This window comes from Urocampus carinirostris, chromosome 8 (genome assembly GCF_059441175.1).
Source record: "Urocampus carinirostris isolate Australia breed hairy pipefish chromosome 8, RoL_Ucar_1.0, whole genome shotgun sequence".
NCBI classification, from domain to species: domain Eukaryota; kingdom Metazoa; phylum Chordata; class Actinopteri; order Syngnathiformes; family Syngnathidae; genus Urocampus; species Urocampus carinirostris.
In genome coordinates this window covers 37,951,039-37,976,652 of record NC_142356.1, presented here as the reverse complement: position 1 = coordinate 37,976,652, position 25,614 = coordinate 37,951,039, and the positions used below count along the sequence as shown (strand labels likewise).

The 25,614-nt window shown below is 39.3% G+C and overlaps 1 protein-coding gene across 1 annotated transcript; it reads right to left on the bottom strand.

Annotated features, from left to right (window-relative positions):
* Positions 1-22,865, bottom strand: naa15b (N-alpha-acetyltransferase 15, NatA auxiliary subunit b). Its single transcript, XM_088342599.1, has 20 exons — positions 22,678-22,865; positions 17,613-17,697; positions 17,426-17,530; positions 16,895-17,052; positions 16,601-16,735; positions 15,863-16,016; positions 15,512-15,631; positions 15,326-15,421; positions 15,073-15,179; positions 14,809-14,881; positions 10,946-11,115; positions 10,703-10,855; positions 8,452-8,580; positions 8,155-8,368; positions 6,316-6,509; positions 6,120-6,228; positions 5,029-5,127; positions 4,799-4,942; positions 3,362-3,459; positions 1-1,339 (listed from the first exon to the last, which is right to left on the bottom strand). Exons 1-20 carry the CDS (start codon positions 22,729-22,731, stop codon positions 1,142-1,144), a joined length of 2,595 nt encoding a protein of 864 aa, XP_088198725.1. The 5' UTR covers positions 22,732-22,865; the 3' UTR covers positions 1-1,141.
* Positions 22,866-25,614: the final 2,749 nt, after the last annotated feature.

Below are 25,614 nucleotides of genomic sequence, written 5' to 3'. Positions count from 1 at the left end.
TTTACTTTTGTTTGGTTTTAATACAAAAATCCAGAGATATCTTACATTGCCATCTCAGATTTATTTTTTCACATTAGAACCCAAATTAGAGAGAAGGGCAAGAAATAAAGGGACTAGGTTAACAAAGCAAAACCTAGCAAATTTAGGGTGCTGAAATCTTTGCATTTTAATGTTTAACCCAAGAGAAACAACAGGTGACAAATTCAGACCTTCCAAAGAGTCATTTAGATTAGGATGCCATAAAAAAAAAAAAAAAGACCAATTAACTCTGCTGTAAAATCATGTCTGTGGCACGACAGGCAGGAGGCATCTATGATATTGCTTAGATCCGTCGCTTTCTCCTAAATGTGAACATTTCGAGAAAAAAAAAACACAAGCTGGCATGGGTCTTATTCTACGCTACCAGCCGCTCTGTTGTAACAGACCATTTTGTGTGTTAGAATGACAAGGGGAGCTCTTCCAGGCCTGCTGCGGAGTGGTGGCAAGTAGAAAGCTCACCCACCGGTGTCTAAATGATTCTAACGTCAGATCCAAATTCATCTGTGCTTGATGGATGTCCTCAGCATCGACTTCAAGTCCTTATTAGCGCTTTCTGGTCGGCTTTGTGCTGACCCATTGGATCATACTCACCGAGCTCCCAAGTGACAGCATTGTCACCTTTTCATTTCTTAAATTAGCTTTGCTTGTAAAAGAAACAACCGATAAATTCTGCAGAAGCAGCAGAGTCAAACTCCAGTGGTTGTCATCTCAGAGAAACCAGTCCGGTCAGTTTAACTCCCAACAATTGCCAATGCCAGTTGTCACCCATCCCCGTTATTATTTTTCAGTGTGGTCGGCTGCGCTATTAAAAAAGTAAAATGGCCATTTTGTTAACTTCCTCCCCTTTATCACAAATAAACAAAACCGCACACATGCTCAAGTTTCATTCACACCCATTACACACGCACACACATAGTCCTGATTTTCAGCATATGGGAAAGAGCCAAGCCATGCCGGGTCAGACCCAATTTACGCAGAGCCAAAGAACGAAACATCTATTTCGCTTCCCGTGTGTCTGGCTCTAGAAAATGACTACCAGGCGTACCACAAGGCTCTGTGCAAGGCCCTATTCCTTTTATCATCCCTCTTTGTTGGGTCATGCTCACATCTCGTTGGCTAGCTCTTCCGTTTCTGTGGAAACGTCTCCGTTAGCGATCTTGGTGTTCTCCTCGTATCCAGGGGGCATGAACGCTAATGTGTAGGGGTAAAGCTTGTGACACTCGGTGCGGTAGGACTCAGCGCATTCCTTCGATTCGCTCAGGTAACCGCTCCGAAGATTCTCCAGGATTTCTGTACAGACCTGAATGAGAAAATAACTGAAAATTGGCTTATTATAGTGCTAAACACATATTCTCCATTTTTTTCTTAAGTAAGCACTACAAGTTGCCTATTTAGCGTCACCGATATTTGGGAATTTGACTGATATTGTATCAGACTTTCGTTCATTCTTCAGGCCACAGAACACAGCCGAAGCTTTTTTGCTCTCTTCTGCTCCTCCACTCCCCCCTCCGTGTGTGTTTTTTTTTGGTTAGTTAGCCCTTTTGTGGCTGCTCTATTACTATTACTACATCCACCTGCGATACAACGCCTAGGCATTCAACAAAAAATACAAAAATTTTACTTACAGGGTTCATACACATTTTTTTATGGCCAAATTCAAGCACTTTTTAAGCACTTTCACTTTCAATTTTTCCAGAACATTCATAGGAATAAAATTTGTTGACTTTGATGACTAAAATAAAGTGAATTCTGCCCTTCTGCTTCTACAATGCTCCTGCAGCTTGGCTAAGTCACATTTGTTTACAACCACGAAAAGGGCTCCAGGTGTGTGGTAATAAATGAGTTATATACGATAATCAAAAAAGAAACTACTGTATGTACAAAGAGCAGAAACAAATGCCAAATTTTGACTCATTTTAATGACATTGATTGCTCCCAAGAAGAGTGCATTCAGCCCTTCAGTCGACTGCTGATCTTTGGCTTTTTGTTTTACATATTTCAATTACCATTTTTTTGCGTGTTTTTCAGAGGATCCGTATCTAAATTGGCTAAAATAAAATTGTAAATAGTTAATATTTTGCATTCCATCATTTATATTTAGCACTGAAGTTTCAATATGTTTAATCTATATTCTATTGTTTTGCATTTTCAGAGATTTTATGTAGTTAATATTTTTGGGGTATTTTACTTTTTTTTAATCGATCTGTGAATATTAGCTTCTCCGACCTAACACATAAAACAAAGGTGACTGGCTTGCTTGGGTGCTGGTGTTCTTCCTATGAAGTCAGACCTCAGGAAGACAAAGACAAGACATAATGTCTCAAAATTGCATTATGTCAGAAAATACTTTGAATATACTGATGAAATAAATATAGATTTTATGCAATGCATGTGTAAGAATTTGGCATCTTTAAATAAGTTAACGAAATAACAATTTTGCTGAGCAGGGTTTTGATTTCAGGAACATCTTTCAGCCATAATTTCAGGATTATGAGCTGCAACTTTTCTTACAAAATTTAAACTTTGCTGCATATGCAAATATGCGGCTAATGGATGCATTTTTTAACGGCCACCAGGGGCGCTCGAGCAGAAAAGGTCAAACAGGTATGTCAAGGAAGATGCGAGTCAATACCACCAATATACAACGTAGAAGAAGTTTAATGTACGGGAAGTCATACTTGAATAAAATTAGCATTAACTGACCGTCATCATGCAAAATGCTAAAAGAAAAGCATATGACGCAGTTTTTAAGTTAAAAGCAATCGAGCTGGCCGATAAATGAAGAGAAAACTGCTGTACGTAAACTTTGCATTGATGAATGGATGGTGAGAAAAGGGCAGCGGGAAGAACTGGAGCAATGTGCAAGTCAATAAAAGCTTTTAGAGCAGGGGTGGCGAACACACGGCTCTAGAGCCGCATGCGGCTCTTGGCCAATAAGAATGCGGCTCTTTGCCTCATCATATTTTCTATATACTGTGGCTCTTTGCCTCGTTTCATGTTTAGTTCCCCCCCCCCTCTTAAAACACACTTAAATACATCAGAGTTAATAACAAATAATACATTTTAAATTAATTCGGCAGATTTGTTGTTTTTATGCTGCTCCGGACACATAACTGCCACCCATCTGCGTAGGTTATGTCTAATGCCGGTCAGTGCGTGGTGTGGCTCTTTGACTCTCACGGTTAAAAACTTCGGCTCTTTTTGTCAAACTTGTTCGCCACCCCTGAGCTATAGCCATTCGCTACGAAAATAATGGACTACAAACCTGCCAAAGTATCAAAGTGTTAGCCACAAGGAATAATGTAGATTTAAAAAAAGATACCTGGATAGATCTGTTGTTCAGTGACTCATCAAGTGCTGTGGCCAATTCAACTGCCTTTGACTGAGTTGACGAGTCCAAGTACACCATCATCTTGGCAGCTGCAAGAACAACAGGATAGTCACACTATAGTCAGCAAATAAAGTGCAAGCATTTAATGCTGTGAAATATGTCAACACAACACGGTATCTCTTCATACCAGCTTAATTTGTACCAGGATCGTGCTCGAAGAGCGAATTGCTGGTGGTAACGAGCCAATTTTCCCGATATGAAATAATTGAAAACATATTGCCCCGTTCCTGACCCTCCCACAAGCATCCTAAATAGCTATTGTTGTGTGAGTGTGTGTGTGAATGGGTAAGTGTGAAGCACATTGTAAAGCGCTTTGGGAGGTCTTCATTGACTTGAAAATGAATCATGTGATTTTAATTATATTTTGTCTATGAATACTTAATAAATAATTCTAAATTCTCTGTCTGCTTCCTTTCATTGCGTTTCCACTGTTTGCACAGCTTCCAGATGTGTGCTTTCATATTTAAGCATTTAACCAATCACATTTCAGCCATTAGTTGTTGCTAGGCTCAAAAATCTACCCTGAGGCCTGCAGAAGAGGATTTGCAGGCTCTCATGCTACCAGACAAGTAGGAATGAATCTCTTGATTTAGCCAATAAGATTCAGAGTTAGCGTTGAGGAACATCACCGATTTCACAAATTATAATTGGCTAGGGGGCGGTAATGCACCAAATTGATTGTGCCCTCAGCCCTAAATCAAGGAAATACACTGTTGAGTTGAATCAATAGCGAAAGTTTGGACAACTCCAAAGCGAGCAAGCTTTGCACAAGCAGGAACAAGGTTTTGTCCACCACTTTCAGACACGAGAAAAGATCCTAAGACGATGGGCATAAAATGTCAATCAATGTCAAGAGCGATCCTGTCTTGTCCATTTTGGCTCGAATCGGGATTGTCTGGGTCACTGGTAGTAGATGAGAACGCCATCGCAGATTGCTAGTATTGTATTCTCCCATTGTCTATCTTGCTGTGACTAAATAAGTGTGTTTGTAAGTTAGTCATTAATATAAGTAATTAGCCATTAATAAGGGAAGCAATACAAAACACAACACTACACTTCAAACAAAAGTTACAGTAACTTTAAATGAACGTGCAACCAAAACAAGACGGTCGGATGCTGGAAGTGAGCAGTCATGAGTGTCGAGTGGTCTCTAGTGGTGGCCTCTGGGGATGCTCATGACTTGGATTTTCCTTTGTATACTGAGCAAGATTTTTGTTGCAAAACAACAACAACAAATAACGAAATGCTCATGTTTATAGCTGCTTGTATAAAGAGGTACCATTGTATAACCAGACTTCCACCCAAACAACGATCAGGATATTGAATTGTATCCAAAACACATCTTGTGGGGAAAAAAAGCAGAAATACCAGCCAATCTGTGTGGTATGGAGTTGGAGTGTTTGGAGAGGTAGGCCTGGTTGAAGCTCTTTGCATTGCTATCGCCAAACAGGCGGGTGATTTCTTGCTTCAAGACTGTCCGGACTACGTCAGGCAGCACTTTGCTGTCAGAGACTTAAAAAGAGGGAAAATGATTGACTGTAGAGCAGAAACACTTGGTTATTTACAAGGTCTTTAAAAAAAATTTTTTTTTGTTTTACCTCCTTTAAAAAAACGCACTATACACTGGTGTAGCCAAGGGTTGTCTCGGTCAATGACTAATGCCCTCTTCACGGATTGGAGCATCAACAAGAATTTTTCTGAAAATATAATGACCGAAACCAATGATAAAGTCATAACACAACAGATAAACATGTTCTAAAAATAAATTCAATGATGGCGATATTTACACAACAGTTCATATTAAAGTAATCTCTCGCTGTATATCTTAGTTTAGTTTTCATAATTTCGCTACTTTGCGGATTTTTATTTGTGCAATGTGTTTTACATTCTGATTTGCTTAACTGTCGTCCTGTCCCGCCCCTTCTCTGCCTCTGTGTGCCCGTGCGTCAATAACATCATGGCGTAAGTTGTCCACGTACGCAAAACAGCTCGACAAAACTACATTACTTTTTCGCAAAACTTTTTCAATTATGAGGTTCTCTAAAAGCTATCAAGTAAACAAAACGCTCTGATCCAACAAATGCGCCAAAAAGGTTAAGAAAAATGCTTTTTATTGCCTAGTTTGATTTCTCCACATGTTATAGCAGTGCTTCTCAATTGTTTTCTGTCAACCCCCCCTCTCAATGGGAAGAAGAAATCCTCTCGCACCCCCCTCCCCAATAGTGCTATATAGCAACAAGAATAATTTGCCAGTATAGAATTTTTTCTAAAAAACAAAAACTACAAATTAAAAAGTTTGTAAAATACAGTACAGTGGGACCTCGCTACTTCGCGGTTCCACGTTCGCGGGTTCAGAGCTTCGCAGGTCTAAAAAAAAAAAAAGTTATAAAATAAAATAATATTTTTTTTTTAAAGCATTTTTGAAGGGGCGTCGCTACTTCGCAGATTTTCACTTTTTGCGGGTAGTTTTGGTCCCCATTAACCGCGATAACCGAGGGATTACTGTACTTTTATTTGGTAAACTAATGCTTTGAGCCTATAAATATTGCTAGTTTTTGGTTTTCAATGTATAATAGAGTAATGATCATGAAAATGCTACCACTTGGCAGATTTTGACTATCTCGGGTGCTTTTTGGAACACAACTGCAAAAAACGAGGGATAACTTTACACTCAAGTGAAATAACAAACCTTTTCTGAAGTAGATTTCAAATGCCAGGAGGTGGGTGTCAATTTTATCATTGATAAGGTGTTTGAGAGGTATCAGAAACTTGACTGCTTCTTCCAGTGGATTTTCTACCTGCATACATGTAAGGGCTACAGTCAACATCACTGTGACCAGTTAAGCAGTGGGAAACATCTTATGATGTTAACAATGAAGGCCAACCTTGACTAATTTGTCAGGGATGAGTTCCTCTTTTGGGCCCCCGATCTCCTCGTCGTCATCCTCTTTCTTCTTTTTCTGGTTCTTCAACTGCTTCTCCTTTTCTGCATTCTTCTTCTCCTCCTCCAGTTGGGCCTTCTTTTGAGCTCTCCGCTGTTTGTTTCTGAGCTTTTTCAGCTCTTTGTCCGAAAGGTTAGCTGTAAGACAGGAATAAAATGAGCTACAGGGATCAATAGACGGCTGCATTTTCCACACCTTAACCCCGATGCACGCCTGGAGCCAATCACATGGAGAATTTGGCGTTGACACCTTTGGCTGCAGAAAGCAAACAATGCTGTGTATCTGCCCGCCTGACCCCATTTTTTGTTGTGCCGTTATCAATTCTACTATAAGTAGTTTATGTCACGTGTTTTTGGATCACGTGACCATTCAAAACAGCAACGACCTTAGAAATAAACAGTGTCAATACCAAGATGAGCAGTGTTTACTGTTGCGCTGAAAGAAAATGATCAGAACGGCGTTGCATAAAATGTGAGCCCTGTTTCAGCGGCAGGGCATCTATACTATGAAAAAGGGATCAGGAACCTATGACTCGCATGCAAAGCTGACATAGCACTAGTAATAAAATTGGTTCAGTGCAGTATATACAGAGTCAAGGTTTATACAGTCAAGGTGTCACCCCAACAGACCCCGTTTTGGCTGAAAACGCTGGTGGTTGCAACAGTATCGGACCAAATTGCATTCGCTTGTCATCATTCCTTGAGGATTAAAGGAAACTCCACAATCCGATATTGACTCCAATGATAAAGGAGTATTGTAGCGTTTTGATAGAAAACTTCCGCTGCTGTTCCATTTGAATCTATAAATTCAGGACTTAATTTGTAGGTAGTTTAAATATCCTTTCATAAATATTTAATGAAGTACTGTAAAACCTCTCATTCTACTCCTTTTATGCATTATTTGAAAAATGTTGGCAAAAACACAAGACTAATTCCTCCCCTAGAATAGCATCATAAATGTTTTCAGACCTAATTGCGGTCTTTTGTATTTAGAGCACAATTCTTGTTGAAAAGAACAGATCACTGTTTTCATCAGTATCTCCACGAAATGAAAAATGAGTACAGTGTATAAAAATAGTGTAACAATGAGATTAGATCTAATGAGTTTCACACACAAATAGTACTCCTGCCCGCGCGAATGACACAGACTACTTCAAATGCACCACATCAAACGCCTCATTTACTCTGGGAAATCTCACAATAGGCAAGGCAAGTTTATTTGTATAGCACAATTCATACACAAGGCAATTCAAAGTGCTTTACAGAAATGGCAGACAGGTTAAAAACACACAATAAAAGACATTGAAAATTTAAAATGTGGTTTTTAAATTGCATTAAAACCACAGATAAAACATAATCACCCCCCTTAAAAACGTTTTTTTCCTTGGATATATACAATTCACATAGTTCACCCTTTTGACATTAAAACTGAATTTCTCTTACAGGAAAGAGGTTGTTATGCCAGTATGGTAATGCATCTCCTTTTATTCAAAAACATCTGCATTGTCGTTTATAAAACTCTAGAAGGGCATCATGAATGTTTTCATACGTCATCCTGGTATTTTGTATTCAGAGCGCATGCCTTGTGGAAAAAGGCAGCTCATACTTTTTACTCTTTTTTTCTTCTGCGCCCGCGCACCAAAATTATCATAGGTGCTGCAATTTTCCTCCTAAAGGTGTGTGCTTTAGCGGTTATTACAGAAATAATATATAATTTGACTTTACACTACTTGCCTGTAAAACGGAATTCGTTAAAAAAAAAAAAAAAAAAAACTTTAATTACCGGTATCAGCCTGCAACTCTTTGCAGTCATCAGTCAGAGGATTGTCATGAAGGCTCAAATATATCTGAATGGCAGTGGTGGCAGCCTTGTTGTAGAATGGATGTATTCGAAGCACGTCCTCCAGTTTTAAAAGGTCCACGTACGAACGAAGCGTCATCTTCCTCATGCAGTAAGTGTGAAAATCAAACTGGTCATCTGTAATTTCCACAAAATGCTGGACGAGCACAGGTAAGACGAAATAAATGAGATGGGCAAATTCAAACTAAAAATGACACTTAGCTAGTAGATAAAACCTACCCTTTCAATTTCATGGCATTTCTTCAGAGCTTCCCCATATTTGTTCATAGCCTTATAGGCAAGTGCGCACTCTGTCTGGAACCACATACACTGCATCTCATTTAAATTCTCCACTGCTGATGCACCCTCCTGGATGAATAACAAACATATATGTGCGTATAACTTACAACACACAAAGCAATCTATCTTCTTTCCACCAAGCAAACCGGATTCCTATTTCAAACACCTTTTGATAAAAAAATGGAACAAATCAATACTTTGGTCAATTTGACCCATTTTTTCTGGGTCGTTTAACACAAAATGAGTATAAAGTTACAGAATTTTGCTTTTAAAGGTGGGGTCCACGGTGTGAAGTGTCCTTAAAAGTGGAAAGTTAAATTATTTCTCTATTAAGTATGCATCAACAATGGCCAACGGAGTTCAAGGAGCCCCTATATATTTTCCCCACCGCACCTATTCGCTTTTATCTTATTTTTAGCAAAGCTAAACTGGGGATAGGAGCGGGGGTACACAGGAGGAAGGGGGAATGGGGGAGTGGTGAAGAGCGCCTACATGCTCATCCCCGCGTTTTTTGTTTCCATTTGTTAGTGTATGATTCATCATTTGTTTAACATTTGGTTGAAAAGTAAGATATTTTGAAACAACACTAGGCATTGTCAAAAAGCATATTACCAAGAGGTTACCTATAAAAGGTAACATTGTCATGCGTGTACAGTTTAGTAGGTTTCCGAAAAACAATCATGTAGTAAGACATTATAGTTTCCCCAGATACCCAATTGCTGTAAGCACCACCTAAAAACACGCACACCAGCATTGCAGTTACCTGGGCATTAATACTTTTGGTGCACGACCCACAGCACCGAGCAAGACTGACTAAAAGGAAAAAAAAAGTATTTTCACAGGAATAGCAAGTACAGGGACCCCTCGCCGCTTAGCGCATCAGTTTTCCCTTGTTCCCTCCTTCACAAATTTTGAATTGAATTGATGTGGTCTTTACTGCCATTGATACCAATGTACAGTTTAGGGAGGGCGCTCTGTGTTGGTGGATGTGACTGTGTGCGGCGCCGTGATAGGCTGGTGCATGCTGTCAAACAGGGGCATGCAAAGTCAGCGTCTTTAAATCAAGACAAACTACGAAGCACCGCGATTGCTAGCTTTGAGCGGTCCGTTAGATCAAAAATAAATTCATCCATTAACTCAGACTCTGAGGAAAGTCAGAAGAGCGCAACGAAATTGTGATCACAAGTGGGTGCTTCAACGATCATTATCGAGTTCCAGAAGCGACTCATTGAAAGAACGCAAGAATGGTCCTACTGCTAATGGCTAGACTAACAACTCTTCGAAGCCACTTCTGCGGGTCCTGTATCTTGCCAAAGCCAGGTCTGTTAGCCATAAAATGTATGACCTGGATGAACAACTCTTGAGAAGAAGCTACATTGGGGACGGGTTTACCTAATCATCTCTGAGATCTGTCTCCTTTTGAGGAAACCCGATGCTAGCACACCGTTCCCCTCTTACACTGAAAGAATCACTCAAATTTTGTTATTCTTTTGTAAAATGACAATAAAACCAGTCATTTAACTGTAATTATGTGGTGTTTTTTAAAAGGTACATAATTGTTTTTTTGTTACAGTCGTATATTCGTTCTGTGTACATTGTTACAAAGAATGACAATACAAAGGAAATTATTATTATTATTATTATTATTATACTTTCAGTCGCTAATGACGTCATCTCAAGGTAAATTTAACCAAGCGGAGGCTTTTTTGAAGGTGCGACGCAACTTAGATTTTACTTTTCGCAAAGGGTTCTGGTCCTCATTAATCGCGAAAACTGAGGGATTTCTGTACCTTTTTTTATCAGAAGTTAACCATTAAATGCATGTGCTTAATTCCAACTGGCTTTGTAACTCAGGATCAATCCTGCTAGTTGCCCATATGTACCCACAATTGTCCAAAATTCGCTAATTTACTAGATCAATGCGTGTTTGGTTGGGCAATCCAGTCTCCATGTTGTATTTATTACGATAAAAATCTCTCATAATCATTTTTGTTTTATTCTGGTCCAATGTCCCAGTTTCATTTTTTGATTGGGCTTGAGTCCGTCAACATTCACAGACTTGCATGTGCATATGAACCAGCTCGACAGAGGCTGCACAATGATGACACAACCCTGAGGTGGCCGCGGCAAGTTAAAAAGTTACAAATTACGTGCAGATCCTTTAAGGATATACTTAAAAATGCCTTCTCACCCGTGTGAATTTAGAGCACATATCTTCTGCCTCTTTTATCATGCCAGCCTTCAGCATGTACTTGGCACATTTTGAATTAATGAATCTGTCAGCTGTGTCCAGAGCCTGCGCCTCATCCATCCATTGGGCTGCCTCTCGGATGTTTCCAGCATGCTGCCCAAAAATTAACATTCAACATGTCAGCAGCATATAATGACACACTCAAAGTTGCAAAAAGAAAATTTGTGTCACGGCAACAGTTACCTTGTAAATCTTTGCTTTGATCAGGAAGAGTTCAATGAGTGTTGGAGTGCTCTCAATAGCTGTGTTGATGTATTCCAGAGCTAGCGTCTGTTGGCCAACCATGTCATAGTGCTGAGCCAGGAAGTACTGGACCCAAAGCAATGTGGTTGGGGGCTCCTCTTTACAATCATCTGCAATACAGTTAAAAAAAAGTAAACAGACCCAAAAAAATATTTGAATTTATACAAAGGCTTATAAAAGAAAATCGAGTTTTATTGAGTTTATTGGCAAAAATAACACCTCCCCTTAACCCACAAAATAGAATGACTTGCGGGTACAATTTTCAGGGAAGTATCCGAATTTCTGTTAAAAATAAAATTAATAATAGTATTTTTTATTTTGTTAAAACAGCATAAAAAAAATCCATTTCTTTAAAGGGGTAGTGTTTATTTTTTGATGACTAGATGTCACTGTAGTGTGTTGTGCAACCAAAAAAAATTGCTAAAGGCACAAGGAAGAATACAAACAAGAGACTGAATGTGAAAAAACCTGACCATTTTTTTCCCTTTTTTGCAAAGCCCCCTGCAAAGATTTGGCTTTTCGGGTACAGATGGCAGCAAACAATGGTCAGTGCCCTCTAGGTAGACCTCATATTATGTTAACATAAATGTCTCTATCTACAAGTATTAAAATGCACGATTAAACGAGATGGATCATGTATTTTTGCTTATTACAAAAAATCAATCTTGTTATCGTTTTAAAGATAAAACTTCAGTTGACTGAAATGCCCCGCAAACAGAAGAAGATAAAGAAACTTTCTGGAAATGTCATTGCAACTTGCGATGATGAAGGGAAGGTCCACTGAGACAGAATTGTGTTAGTGTATTTTCTTATCAACTGGCAATATTGAATATCTTTATATTTGGACTGGACTTTGAAACAAAACAAAGGAAAATTCACGTGCAGTCGAGTAATCACTTTGATTTAAATGGTGCACACCATTTGAAAGCTGACTGTTCCAACTATTGGGATACAAGTCAAACGTTCCAGCACCCGTTAGTAGTGCAATGAGGGCGTAACGTTTACTGACGCTAGGTTCACACTGCAGGAAAATCCGATTTTTTTAGGGGTACGCCCGTGACGTGTATCCAATCAGTTAAAGTGCGTCTGAATGACACGTATCCGCCTTTTTCAAACCAGACCCAGGCCACCTTCATATGTGGTACTACATTGCATAAATAACTGATCTTTTGGAACACGACTGCAGTGTGAACGCTCGAGACGCATTCATATGATCTGAATGAAACGACAGACGTCGGTCACTATTCTACGTTCAACCAGGTGGGAAGAAGCTGAGAAATCAACAACCACAGTAGACAAAAACACAAAGTGCCATTAAATCACACATTCATGGAAAACTAACACTTGTGTATTTTGTAACACATGGAAAAGCCAACATCGCATTGCATATTCACATCATGTCGGTCGAGTTCATTCTTAAAGCGATAGTACCCCCTAGAAGTGGCTACCAATATTAATTTTTCAAATCCCACCACAGAGACAGTATTCAATGGGGGAACGCGAGGTTTTGGATTCAATTAATATTTGGGGGTACAACGCTCCACTGTTAACATTCACGAGTATCTCCATAAAACAGGAGTGCATTGGATGTGACGGCAATTGAATGAGCATTGAGCTTTGTAGTGTGAACCTAGCCATAGATGTCTGGTACGAGCGGCAATTTTGGTGAAATTGACGATACGATACACACCTTGATACAGAGGGCACGATATGATTTGATACCATTTTACACAATGCGATACAGTACAAAAATATTGAGTAGTTCTCATTATGAGAAGTGCCAAACCCGTTTCCTCTGAGGTTACGTACTGAAAGAATTAGGAATACGAGAGCTACATATTTTTAAACTAATTTACCAAGCACACCACACTTTAATTATGCATAGTTTTGAAACAAACGCATATTACCGTATTTTCCGCACTATAAGGCGCACCTAAAAGTCTTTATTTTTTTCAAAAGCTGACCATGCGCCTTATAATACAGTGCGCCTTATTTATGGAGCAATATTAAATCACAAAGTCTTCCAACTAACTTGCAGCCGCCGACTAGATTTTCCCCCGAACGCCAAGTAGTCCGCGGTGTATGCTGGGATTTATTTACCGGCGTTTTATTGGCTAACCAATGTGTCAATCATCATTTGAATCGATCACTATTGGCTAAAGTTATTTGGAGGTCAAGAGGCGGATCCTTTTTATCATTTACAGGCTGGCATTGGCTTAAACAGCAAAACAAAGCCTGCAATAGGCCAAAAAAGATGTGTCAATCATCAGTTGAATCGATCACTATTGGCTAAAGTTATTTGGAGGTCAAGGGGCGGATCCTTTTTATCATTTACAGGCTGGCATAGGCTTAAACTGTAAAACAGCCTGCAATTGGCCGAAAAAGATGTGTCAATCATCAGTTGAATCGATCACTATTGGCTAAAGTTATTTGGAGGTCAAGGGGCGGATCCTTTTTATCATTTACAGGCTGCCATTGGCTGAAGCGGCAAAACAAAGCCTGCAATTGGCCGAAAAAGATCAATGCATATAGCACGTGGTTTGACGGCATACAGAAAGCATTTTTTTACTATTCTGTATTTGTAAATATTTTATTCTCCTGGATTTACTAAACTCACGGATATAAGAGGACCATGGTTGCACATTATAATTGAACACAACGACTTCGGTGAGCTTTTCTGGCTATATTTTTTCCCAGTATCTTGTTTCAGACTGAACTCGATGTTTCTGTGATAAGCGGTGCAGATAATGGATGGAATCGAGTGTCTATTTTTAAATTAAACTCAATTCCAAGTGTTTATTGTCATATGCACAGTAAAGTTGCGAGCGAAAAAGAAAATAGAAACTAAGGAATGGTTGGCATTTCTTGAATCCAAAGACTTTAACCTTCCGAATGATATTTGAAATGATGCATTTGAGTGACATCGTACGGACAGCGCATCCGCACGTGTCTACGACACGTATTTGCTTCTTTGCAAGATTTGGGAATTTTAAGGGGGTAATAAGTTTGACTGAATCATCTGACTGTTTTGTCGACGTTCCCATTGTAGCGCCTTATAATTCGGTGCGCCTTATCTATGGAAGATATAGGACCAAAAACTATTTTTGAGGGGTGCGCCCTATAACCCGGTGCGCCCTATAGTGCGGAAAATACGGTACTTAATACGGTTAGTTTGGAATTTGAGAAAAAAAAAATCAGTTGATACTTTTAATTTTGTAATTATTGAATTGGATAAGGATATTTTTAAAAAGTTGAAAATAGTACTGAAACCATAATAAATTCTATACTAGTAATGACCAGAGCTGAAAAAAATATCTGTGTCACAATGCTATGTGGTTTTCACATCTCACAAGAAACTCACCATCTCCTAAAAGAAAACCAAGCTTTACTTGGAAATAACGGTCAGTACGGGGAGATTCGGTAAACAACATGATAGCAGTCAATTTAGCTCAAATTCAACCTTTTGGCTTGGAATGCAAACTGAACGGAATATCAATGAAATTCATTTTTAGTCATATGCTATATATTTATATTTTGAACACATCTCTAACGTCAAGCACCGTTTCTGCACACCACCTAACACATAAAAAAAGCATAAAGTTCGTGTGACTTTAAATATTGATTGTTTTAGCCACAATATTGCCAAAAGGTCAACCGAAGCAGGCATGGCTATTATAAAGTCGACTTGTCAAAAATTTCATAGAGCTGGGAGTTCAACTTCAAGCAACTGTCCTATTATGTTGCAGAGTGAGACTGTAGACAATCTTTAAGAAAGGCATACTAACACACATGCTTAATCTTACCATTTTGGCTGAACAGTCTGGAGCTCTTTAATGAGGTCTCAAAACCGACCACCAATTCTTCTATAATTGACACCTGCAAAAAAGAAAAATATTGACTTTAAAACAGTTATTCAATATTATGACTTTTTATTAAAAGGGTGATTCATTTGTTTTCTTTACAATGACTTACAAACTACCTATCAAAGTAAAATTTAAATAAGGAGTAAATATATTATGATGTCAAAAGAGTAAGTTCTAAACATCATTCATCCTCATTGACGTCACCTTTTCTTTGTCGTTGTAAAGAGATTTTAGAGTAGTGAAGACAGGTGGACATCCTTTGCTGAAGTTCATCCTCAAGTACCTGTCAAGACATTCTCTGAACTTCTCACCTACAGGATAAATAAGTGGCACCAAGATTTTAGATAAGGACTAACACCAACAATATCTTAATAAACTAGTTTTTTTTTCCTCTCCCTATCATGTTACAAGCAGAGTTAAGATTAGTTTGTTAGACAGGAATGATTAATGACCACACCAGAAAGAAAGTTGAGGGGCAGTCGTCGAGGAACGAGGCCTTTTGGAAACTTCTCCCAAGCATCCTCATAGATCTTAAACCTCTCATCCACACTGCCTAAAAAGCACAAAAGAATAGAAAACCAGACACATTTACTTTGCAGTGCAAAATATTTAAAATTTAGGACTAACCATCACAACAACTTACTTGATTTTAGGGCCTTCTCTAGGCCGTGATAATATGACCAATTCTCTGGATTCCTCTCCTGCATGCGATGATAGACATCTTTGGCCTCATTCAGACGCTCCAACTTTAACAGCAGCTCCCCTGAAACATGGGTACAATTGAGGCCAAAACTGAACCAGTAAAATGAAGCGAGCACTAATTAGAAACTATAAGAACACACCGCAGCAATTAACTACATTGGCAGTACTAAAATGTTTAAACATTCTATTGTACAACAAAATGTTTAGATTTAAATGTTGAAACCTAAAAGAATCGGGGAGAGAGGGAATTGTTTATTTTCCAGCAAGTGTGATGTTGAGAGACTTGACTCACCCCTCGTCTCTTCCACTGCCAGTTTGTCACAAATCTGCTTTTCATAGTTAGACAGATGCTCCAAAGCCTCCTTGTAAAGACCTGCTTCTCTAAGCACCTGGTTTTGGTAAAGCAGGAGCTCACTGTACTCGTAGTCTACTTCGTCAGGAGACGGCTGTACACACCCCAAAAAAATCAGGAAGTTACTGCTAGTTAATGTGAACGAATCAGGGTGTAGTAGAAAACAAAGAGTGATTGCCATGCTAGCGAATGCATTTTCATTCTTTAGGTCAATCCTAGCCATCAAATGAAAGGAAACTCGAAACACAAAATACAGACCACTTGAAAAGTATTCACAGCGCTTCACTTTTTCCGCCTTTTAATTTTTACACGCAAGACCCCATAATGACAATGTCAAAACCCAAAACGTTTTCTTGTTTATTTAAATAAATGAAATAAACAAGTACAATATCCTCCGGACTGTGTGGCGCACCCAAAAACCCAAAATTGGCAAGAAATGTAAACGTTCGTGCCTTACGAAATGGGAAATGCGTTACCGATGGTGGCAACGAGGATCGAAACAGATAGCAATGTTAAGAGCATCGAATCCTAATACATGCCCCTAGGGACATGGATGGTTGTCAACAATTGCATAACATTGGATGCAATGAGAAAACAAACACAAATCACAGCAGGGGTTGACTTATTTTGTCAGCGAACTAATCGTAAGTGTGAACTATCTGAATGTGTATGCCAAACCTGTTGTGTTTTCCTGAACTCCTCTATGATTTTTGCGGCCATTTCATAGTCCTCCAGGAGGTGATAGGCGATGGCATAACCAATCCAGGAAGCTCTTTGAGTTGGGCGCAGTTGCAATAGCTGGTATCTTGTTTCCTGAAGGAACAATCAGGTACACGAATTAATTAAACTCCAAAGCAGAATTACAACAGAGGTGTTTTGTTACTAAAAAGGCTCAATATAAACTGCTTCAAACAGAGGCAAGTTCTATTTTTTGTTTGTTTGTGCCAACATGCTTTAGTCTGTGTTACTTACACGGTAGCCTTCCAGATCTCTCATCTGAATCTGTGGCAAAGACAGATCTCGAAGGATCTGAAGGTTATCCTTGTCCCATTTCAGTGCGTTTCGGTAGCACTTGATTTCCTCGTCGTATTTCTTATCAGAGCGCTGTAATAAACCGTATACATGCCAGCCTGGTAGGCATGGGGAGTTAAGGAATCGTGTGCATAAGAAAACATATCTTAAAAGTAATGACGGCATCACAACAAACAGTAATATAGTTTGCCCATCAAAAAAAAAAAAAAAAAAAAAAAAAAAAAAAAAAAAAAAAAAAAGATAATCGAACTCTGCACATGGTCCCCAATCAGATAACTGTCTTCTGAAAGCCATCATGCCCGTATTAACGTCGGAGGGTGAAAGAGTAAGAATAAATGTTTCCCCTAACTGCTTACTTAAACTTTGTTGAATTAAAGAGTACTGAAACTAAATTCTAAATTTGACACACAGATTGAAAAAGTAAAAATACAACAAGTAATATTTCAACAAATAAGGTATAATTAAGGATACAGACATGGCTCTTAAGGTCATTACGCAGGCCTCTTCTCACTAAGTCATAAGCATCTTCTTTCTTCCCCAGACAGTTCAAAGTCAGGCCTTTCATAGCCAAGGTTTCTGAAAACGGAAAAGATGTTGAACTACATCGCTCCAGCCAATTAAAGATAACCATTCTCCTGTATAAACTTTGACTACTTACCTCCATGCTCAGCAAACTTGGGGTTGGACAGGATTTGTTTGCAGAACTTGAGCCCATTTCTGTATTGCTTGTGCTCGTAACATCGCTGTTAAAGAGGTGAGGGAAAGAAGACATGAGGAACACAGGATTACATGAACTTTGAGGGCAAGGTCAGTGCTTTTTAACAAACGTTATTGTCAAAATGATTGGAGAATTACGCAAAACATTTAACTTCTCCACTAGACCTAACTATTTCTTGGAGCGTGTGTACTATTTTTTGACTTTCATAAAGACGCAGAGACAGAGACACACACACACACACACACACACAGATTCTGGATTTGTGGATAAAAAAGAGCAGCACATATCACCCAACCTACCCTTCTCGAAACAGGATGCCATTATGAAATAGGGGGGAAAAAAATCCCACATCCAACCCATACTTGAGTGGTTGAAAGGATATGAGTCGGGGTTAGCCTAATTTTGCTAGTTCGCGCTACCCATTATAAAACATCCCAGTGCCCGCATGCCATGGATTACTGTCAAAGTACATTGGCAATGATACAAAGCGAACCATCATTACCAAGCCAAAAATGCATAACAAATACATTACACCAAACAAATACTTACCCATTATTTCCGCCTGACAAGGATCAGCAAAGTGATTTAAAGAAGGTATAACATATAGATAACATGGATTATAAACACGTCCAAGAATCGACTGAGGAAGCGTCAGAAGGGAAAGCTAACAGCTAGGCAAAAAACTTTCAGTCACAACTGCTGAACTTGGCTAAACACCAATGGTACATCCATTACACGTGAAATGGATGACCTGGAGCTATATTAGTGACTCCAGTATGAAGGTTCACGAATTGATATTGATTACAAGATAGGGGTGGGTGATTCAATGATTCTAGATTGTTTAAAATTTTAACAAGATCTTAAAGAAAACCGTTTTTGTGTTTGATACTGTGGAACAATAATAAATAAATACAAAGTGAGAATAATATATTCAAGTCAAGTCAGGAAATGCCTTATGTGCTAAACTACTTGACTAAATGCATCAATACAATGCATTATTATACTATACAATATTATCATCATTAAATGTGGCATGTGACACCTAGAAGGAGGGACTTAAATGAAAGGAGCTCATAGTTGATTGAAAGCAGTGTATGTGCTAAGATGCAGTGAGTGAAATAGTGTACTTTTATTCAATTTGGAAGTTAAACTCCATGGACAATTGATAATTTTTTGCATGTTTGCGCTTAGCACTATTTGAAATTGTTTGGGGTCAAATTAAAACCTTTCAAGAAGGCTTTGTTATCTTAAATTGTCAGTTTTTTTTAATTAAATCTGAAATGATAATGGTTGGAAAATCAGTAAATGATTCCATTAAAGCTGTTTGAAGAAGAATTGTGATGAAATCTTAATTGTAATTTTATTCGAAAAAATTCAAAATATACATTTGCCTTATTGCCAAACCCTAACCTTAAGTTAATTAAAACACTTACTGGTAAAGCCACCAATTATCAGATAGTCTTCATATTCAAACTGTAAAATATGTTGTGGTATGGTTAAAGATAGGTTAATTTATAATTGCTTTATTACACTCAATTGAGGGGGTTCCCAGGCATATCCCAGGCCAGCCGAAACGCTCTCTTCAACGTGTACAAGGTCAACATTTGTAGCTAGTGCAAAAAATGATTGTTATTTATGCTGAACTTGCATGAGTACCACAACAAATACGTAAAAGCATCATGTGTAGCGCTCATCAAGAGTTTTGCCACTTGTGCACGGGTACATATTATTATAATTACTCATTTAGCTAACTGACCGATGCTCTATTTAAGTAACTTTGAATGTTCAAATTGTGCACTATTATTTATCTTTTCAATCACCCAAATGCCTTTATTATGAAACAGAAGCCAGTTTTAGTATATACTGTAGAGTGCTTCGAGGTCCTAAGATTACCCACAATGCATTGCTGGCGCCCATTTTGGAAGTCTACAAAGCTTTTCACTTCATTGTTATTGTTCAGCGAACCAGTTAGATTCTACATTGTAATGCCGAATACGTGCGTTATTGTTGGCTGTTGTAGCCGAGGGGAAAAGGGTGGGAAGGGCTTCTTTAGACTTCCGAAGTGTGTTTACGATCAGGGGATTGAAGCTCAGGAGAAAAGTGAACGGCGAAGACGAATGTGGCTGGCAGCTATCAACCGGTCGAATTTGCCAAAGCTTGACTGTGTTCGTGTTTGTTCTGACCACTTTCTGACAGGTAAATTGAATAATTTATGATGTAGAAATAAATTTTAAAAAGGTTATGGGACATGTGTACTTCATGACAACAGCTCGACGACCCCAAACTACTTTTATAACATATATGTGAGGTATTTCGCCGAAAACGACATTTAAAAACCGAACAAAACTCCGTTTCTCATTCGTACACTATTTTGGTGGAGAAATTCAACGCGGTTTCAGGGAAAGAGAGTCTCCTTTCCTCAGTCAACTCGCGTCAATAGAGGATTTAAAGCCCCCGAAAGCTAAGCTAACTTAGCCACCGGTGCGCCGTTCGGAGAAGCGTTGCCTTTCCCGGGTTGTTCAACATAGAACAAAAGGGAAGCAACATGAGAACAACATTCCCCTAAACCTGCAACACAGTTGCAATGGGCACACAGAATCGATGATGACTTGTCAACAATGATCCATGGTTGTAAACTTGGCTGAGACAAACTCTGAGAATGTAGAACTTTCCCTTTCACAATCTTGTTTTCATCACCTTCGCTTGTGTGCACAAACACATCCCGAACCCAACCAGACACAAATCTGTCGTAGGCTTCCATACTTTTGTAATTTTGAAAATCCTTCAGTTCACAAAAGGGACTTGGGTGGAAAATAAGACAAGTTCGATGTAAGTCACACACGGCAACAAATCGGGATCAGACTTCCGGTCCTTGTTTTTAATTTTGTAGGGATCCAATTCTCCAATAAAATGCAACTTCGCAGCGTACCGCTCGCGTGCTTGCTTGTCTAAACTCTCCACGTAGTTTTCCATAGTGTTGATGGACAAAATCCGTACACAAACGAAGCTAGTTGAGTAAATAAATAGACAAACTGAGTAAATATTTGCTCCTCTCGCTATCACCGCTTGTAATCTACAGACTTCCAAGATGGCGGCACGAAGCCGTGTTACTATTTTTAGCACAAAGCGCGGAACCCTCTATTGTATAGATTTGGCTCATGTGCAGTTGTTATTGCTGTGATTTGGTGACCAGTAAACTACATGAAAACTATTTGCAGGATGCAGTAATATCAATGTCAGTTTGGGTAAAACATTATTTTTATGTTAATTGTGTTGACTGGTATATCTTAACAATTGAGTGAATGCAGTTTTACACCTGAACCAACTCATCACACTATACAAACTCAAGTTCAAGTGGGAGCTATGGAAAAAAGTACCTTAATTGGCAAACTGGTTTGAAAACTATTAAAAATGGGGGTTCAGTGTCTTACCCAGGGACACTTCGACATGTAACACAGAGGAGCCGGGATTCGAACTGCGATCTCTTGATCCCAAGACGAGCGCTCTACCTCCTGAGCCACTGCCGCCCGACAATAAGAATGAAGAATATGAATGGACAATAAGATTAGACTACATCATATCAAACTACCGGACGACCTGTCTCTTTCTCAAAATTAATGGCAACCATGTCCCAACCTTGGTCTGCGGCCGGTCCCCCCTCGGTGCCATCGCGGTCCAACCACTTTCGGAACCTAAACCCAGTCGCTGGGAATGCAACATAGTCAAACTCTACTTCAGTGCTCTAAAGTCCTCAATATATTTTTAGATGGACACGTCACTTTGTGAATGTCTGTTTCCTAGTACTTGCTCGTTCAGTCTGCATGAAGAACATCAGCTTATTTACATATTTACTGCTCTCTAGTGGTTGGAGTGTGCATTTAGTTTGCATTAGTTCTAAAACTAATAACTTATGATAGAAAAGACCAAGAGGAGGTACTTTTTGACATACTCAGTAATTAATGGCGGGCCGCACATTTGACATGTCTAATCTAAACTTTGGTTAGTTCAAAATTTGGGCTGTTGGAAGACGTGAGCATGATAGAGGAAACCCATGCAGCATGCAAATCAAACTTGCATGCCGTTTTCTTAACCAAAACTTGACAGCCAGGAAACGTCATCGTACATTTTCTGCTAACAACGATTACCACCTATTAAAGGACACGTCTGAAAAGAGTTGACGGGATTAAAAAAAAGTTGTCTCGTTATTGAGAACAAGTAAGGATAGTTACAAGCATGGACGGGGGCGAGGGCATGGGTGGTAGCATCAGCTTGTTAGCTGCCAAAGTGAAGCGGGCCTGGCCTGAAGGTGCAACGGAATTGCTGACACAATCATGCCGGAGATAACTCACTCGCAACTCTCTTCTCGTGTCACACTTACACCGAAAAATCAACAACGTTAAACCAACGGGGTGATCTTGACGCCCTAAAAAGGAAAACGCCATTCAAACAGATTGAGCGCGACCAATATAGAAATAGTTGTTTCAAGGGTCCTAGCTAGTTGGCTAACATTAGCCTGCTAGCGAAACTCACGTTGTTTGATGGTTAGTATGTTTACAAACTAGCCACGATGTCAACAAACCAGGTAAACACACATTACCTCGTTTATGTGCATCAAAAGAGCAAATCACAGAAAACCCACTCAGTCTCTCACATACTCGTTCCATACACCTGTACCACGAGACAAACTCCTAGCTTTCGATAGCTTGTTAGCCAGTCGTATTGCCAGTGCCCTTTCCAAACTCTTTAAGTTTAACACATAACAATTGAATGTTGCTCGCAGAGTGACTCGGTTGCCAGTTTTGCCCCAAAATACGAGCCAGAGGCTACCCTCACAACGACCAACCATTTGAGTTACGTTCAAGTGACAGCGATGATCAGGGCCGAGCTAGCCCATTCAACGGTATCATTTTGCTAGCTCGCGTGCTAACAGCTCGGTACCACCGGTGGCTTTACGTACTCGCCAGCGGTTCACTCACCATAGCACCGACTCGAATAGTTTACTTACCACAATCCTCTTAAAGAGGGCGTTCTCTTTTGGTGGTAAAGTAACTGTCGGCATTGTAGCAGCAGATGAGATCAGTTCCCCCACGACCTCAGCACATGTAACGTTAGCTAATGCTAGCGTGAACAGGCAAGACGAGTAGATCCAAGTGACGCACCGAACCGGCTGGCTCGCCTTAGTTCGATTGCTCTGTTTTCCACTTTCGACGTGTTCCCCTGACTGGAACTTGACACCTTCAAAATGGCGGTGAGTCAACTTCTTATCTGGGATTTAAATTGAACAAGTACAGAACTAAATATATGAACAAACTATGAATTCTGATATTAAATTTATATTACAAAAGTATAACATTTAAATAAACCACAACATCCCAGGTGGTCTCATAGTCAAACAACTTAAATGGACATTGTGTATATTTTAGCGTCTCCTAGTTGTAATATGATTTCATTCAAAAACAAAATTGATTTGAATATCAGGCAAAATACATTAATTATCATATATATAGGTGCATTATTTTTTAAAATACTTGTAAGTTTAGATATTTGTGTTTATTTTACATATATGACACGGCACAGCAGCTCAGTGGTTAGCACGTCCGTGGCACAATTCTGAGGTCATGGGTTCAGATCAACCTAGCAGCCTCCCTGTGTGGAGTTTGCATGTTCTGCAAGTGCTTGCGTGGGTTTCCTCCGGGTACTCTGGTCTCCTCCAGCATTCTAAAAACATGCATTTCAGGTGCATTGGTCGAGCCAAACTGTCCCTAGGTGTGAATGAGCGAGTGAGATGTCTCTCTCTGTGTGCCCTGCAACTGACTGGCATCCAGTTCAGGGTGTCACCTACCCACTGCCTGAAGATAGCTGGGATGGGCGCCAGCACCCCCGCGGCCCTACTGAGGATAAGCGATGCAGATAGTGGATGGATTGATGGATGAAGGCTCACCCAGAGGGAGCTGACATGATCGTCTTTAGTTCTGCTATTAAAGGTACCCCTAAAAATTAAAAAATCAAGCCAGAAGTAAGTGATCGCACTGTCTTGATTCACTAGGGAATTGGGATTTCCTGTTGCTCCGCATTCGGAGTAAGGCTGAAACTAAAGGCTATTTAAATAGTCGATCAATGAGCGACAATTGCAGTGATTAGTTGAATAATCAGATAATTGTCAATTTCTTCTTAAATTCAGCATGCAGTTGATTAGAGAGTTAGAAAATGATAAAACCACCAAAAATGGGTACAATGAAAACTACTTTTTTCATCTGTTTATTTTGATAATATGTGTATCATTTGCCCTCATGTAGGTTAATAGTCTGAAATAATAGTTTGCAATAGTCTTTGATCCGTGCAGCCCTTTGAGACTCTTTGTGATTAAGGGTTATACAAATAAACATGACTTGACTTGAATCTAAAATACTATTAATTCCTAAAAAAATAAATACAATTATAGTCTGTCGTTTGCAATAGTCTGTGGTCTGTGTAGCCCCTTGAGACTCCTTGTGGTTAAGGGCTATACAAATACACCTAACTTGACTTGTGAAAAACTGGGCAGAAAAATGGTACTGTTTTGTCCCTTTGAGTCTCTGTAGGTTTTTTTCAGTCGCATGATGCCATCTATCGATCCACCCTGGTCATATCCCTCGAGAGGGGTGACCAACAGCAAGACAAACGCATACCATAATAAAGAATATAAAAAAGGGAAAAAGTAGCAAAAAACACACACAAAAATGTTTGGACCATGGCCAACGCAACTGCCCAAACACCCAAACAAGTTAAGGACCTCGGCACCCAAGTTGGTCATGCTTTCGTCCCTCCAGATCAGGGGTCAGCAACCTTTTCGGTAAGGAGTGCCACTTTCAAATTTTCTTGTAAATCAGTGTGCCACACCAAGATTAAAATCTCACCCAACATTTTTTTATATCCTAACTGAGCTATCATTTTACACTAGTCCAAATATACAACATGGATAATCAACATTGAAATTGTATAACTGACCTATTTATCTCACACTATTCTTGTTGATTAATAAACTAATAAATGAATGTGAGCAACATGTGGAAAGGCCTGTAGAAATCCATGACTTCAACTTTTGACCACAAGAATCAACCATTCTTCTTCAACAATGAACTATAACCAAAAACAAATTATATGGACAGCTACCATACTATTCACCAATAATTTTTTTTATAGCAGAAAATATCAAATTGAAACACACACACACACACACACACACACACACACACACACACACACACACACACACACACACACACACACACACACACACACACACACACACACACACACACACACACACACACACACACACACACACACACTATCTGACAGCCCCTCCTCTTAATGTTCAACACTTCTGGCTGACAGGGGGATGTGTTTTATTCTTGTTTTTGAAAGTCTATTTGTTAGGCAAGACAGCAAACAAAACCTCTGAGCTCGAAAAGAAATCTTCTTTAATGTATTCGTATTAAGTGAAAGATTTTCAGTGCCACTGGTTAACCCCTCGCGTGCCACTGCTGGAACGCATGCTATAGGTTGCCGACCCCTGCTCCAGATGAAATGGGACACAAGAAAGCGGCCATGTCATTTGGGTCAGGGTGACACAACACACTCTTCTGTTCAACCGCAGGGCTCGACAGCTTTCACTGGTTTACCCCTGCCGCATCAGACAGGTGCCCTGCCCATCCCTAGAACACGTCTAAACATCCGACTATCCTTTTACAACAACTCTCCACTCATTCCTATCACCAACACTGTATTGCACTCTGCAATACAGCAAAATCTAGTGCTCAAATACTACAAAGTGTGACTTAAGATGTTTCTTTTTAAAATACTGTATGCATTTGTTTGTTTTTGATGTTGTATTTCAAATTCTAGTGAAATGTTTTTAAAATAACTTCACTTGGATTATATTTACAGTATTTAGCTACAT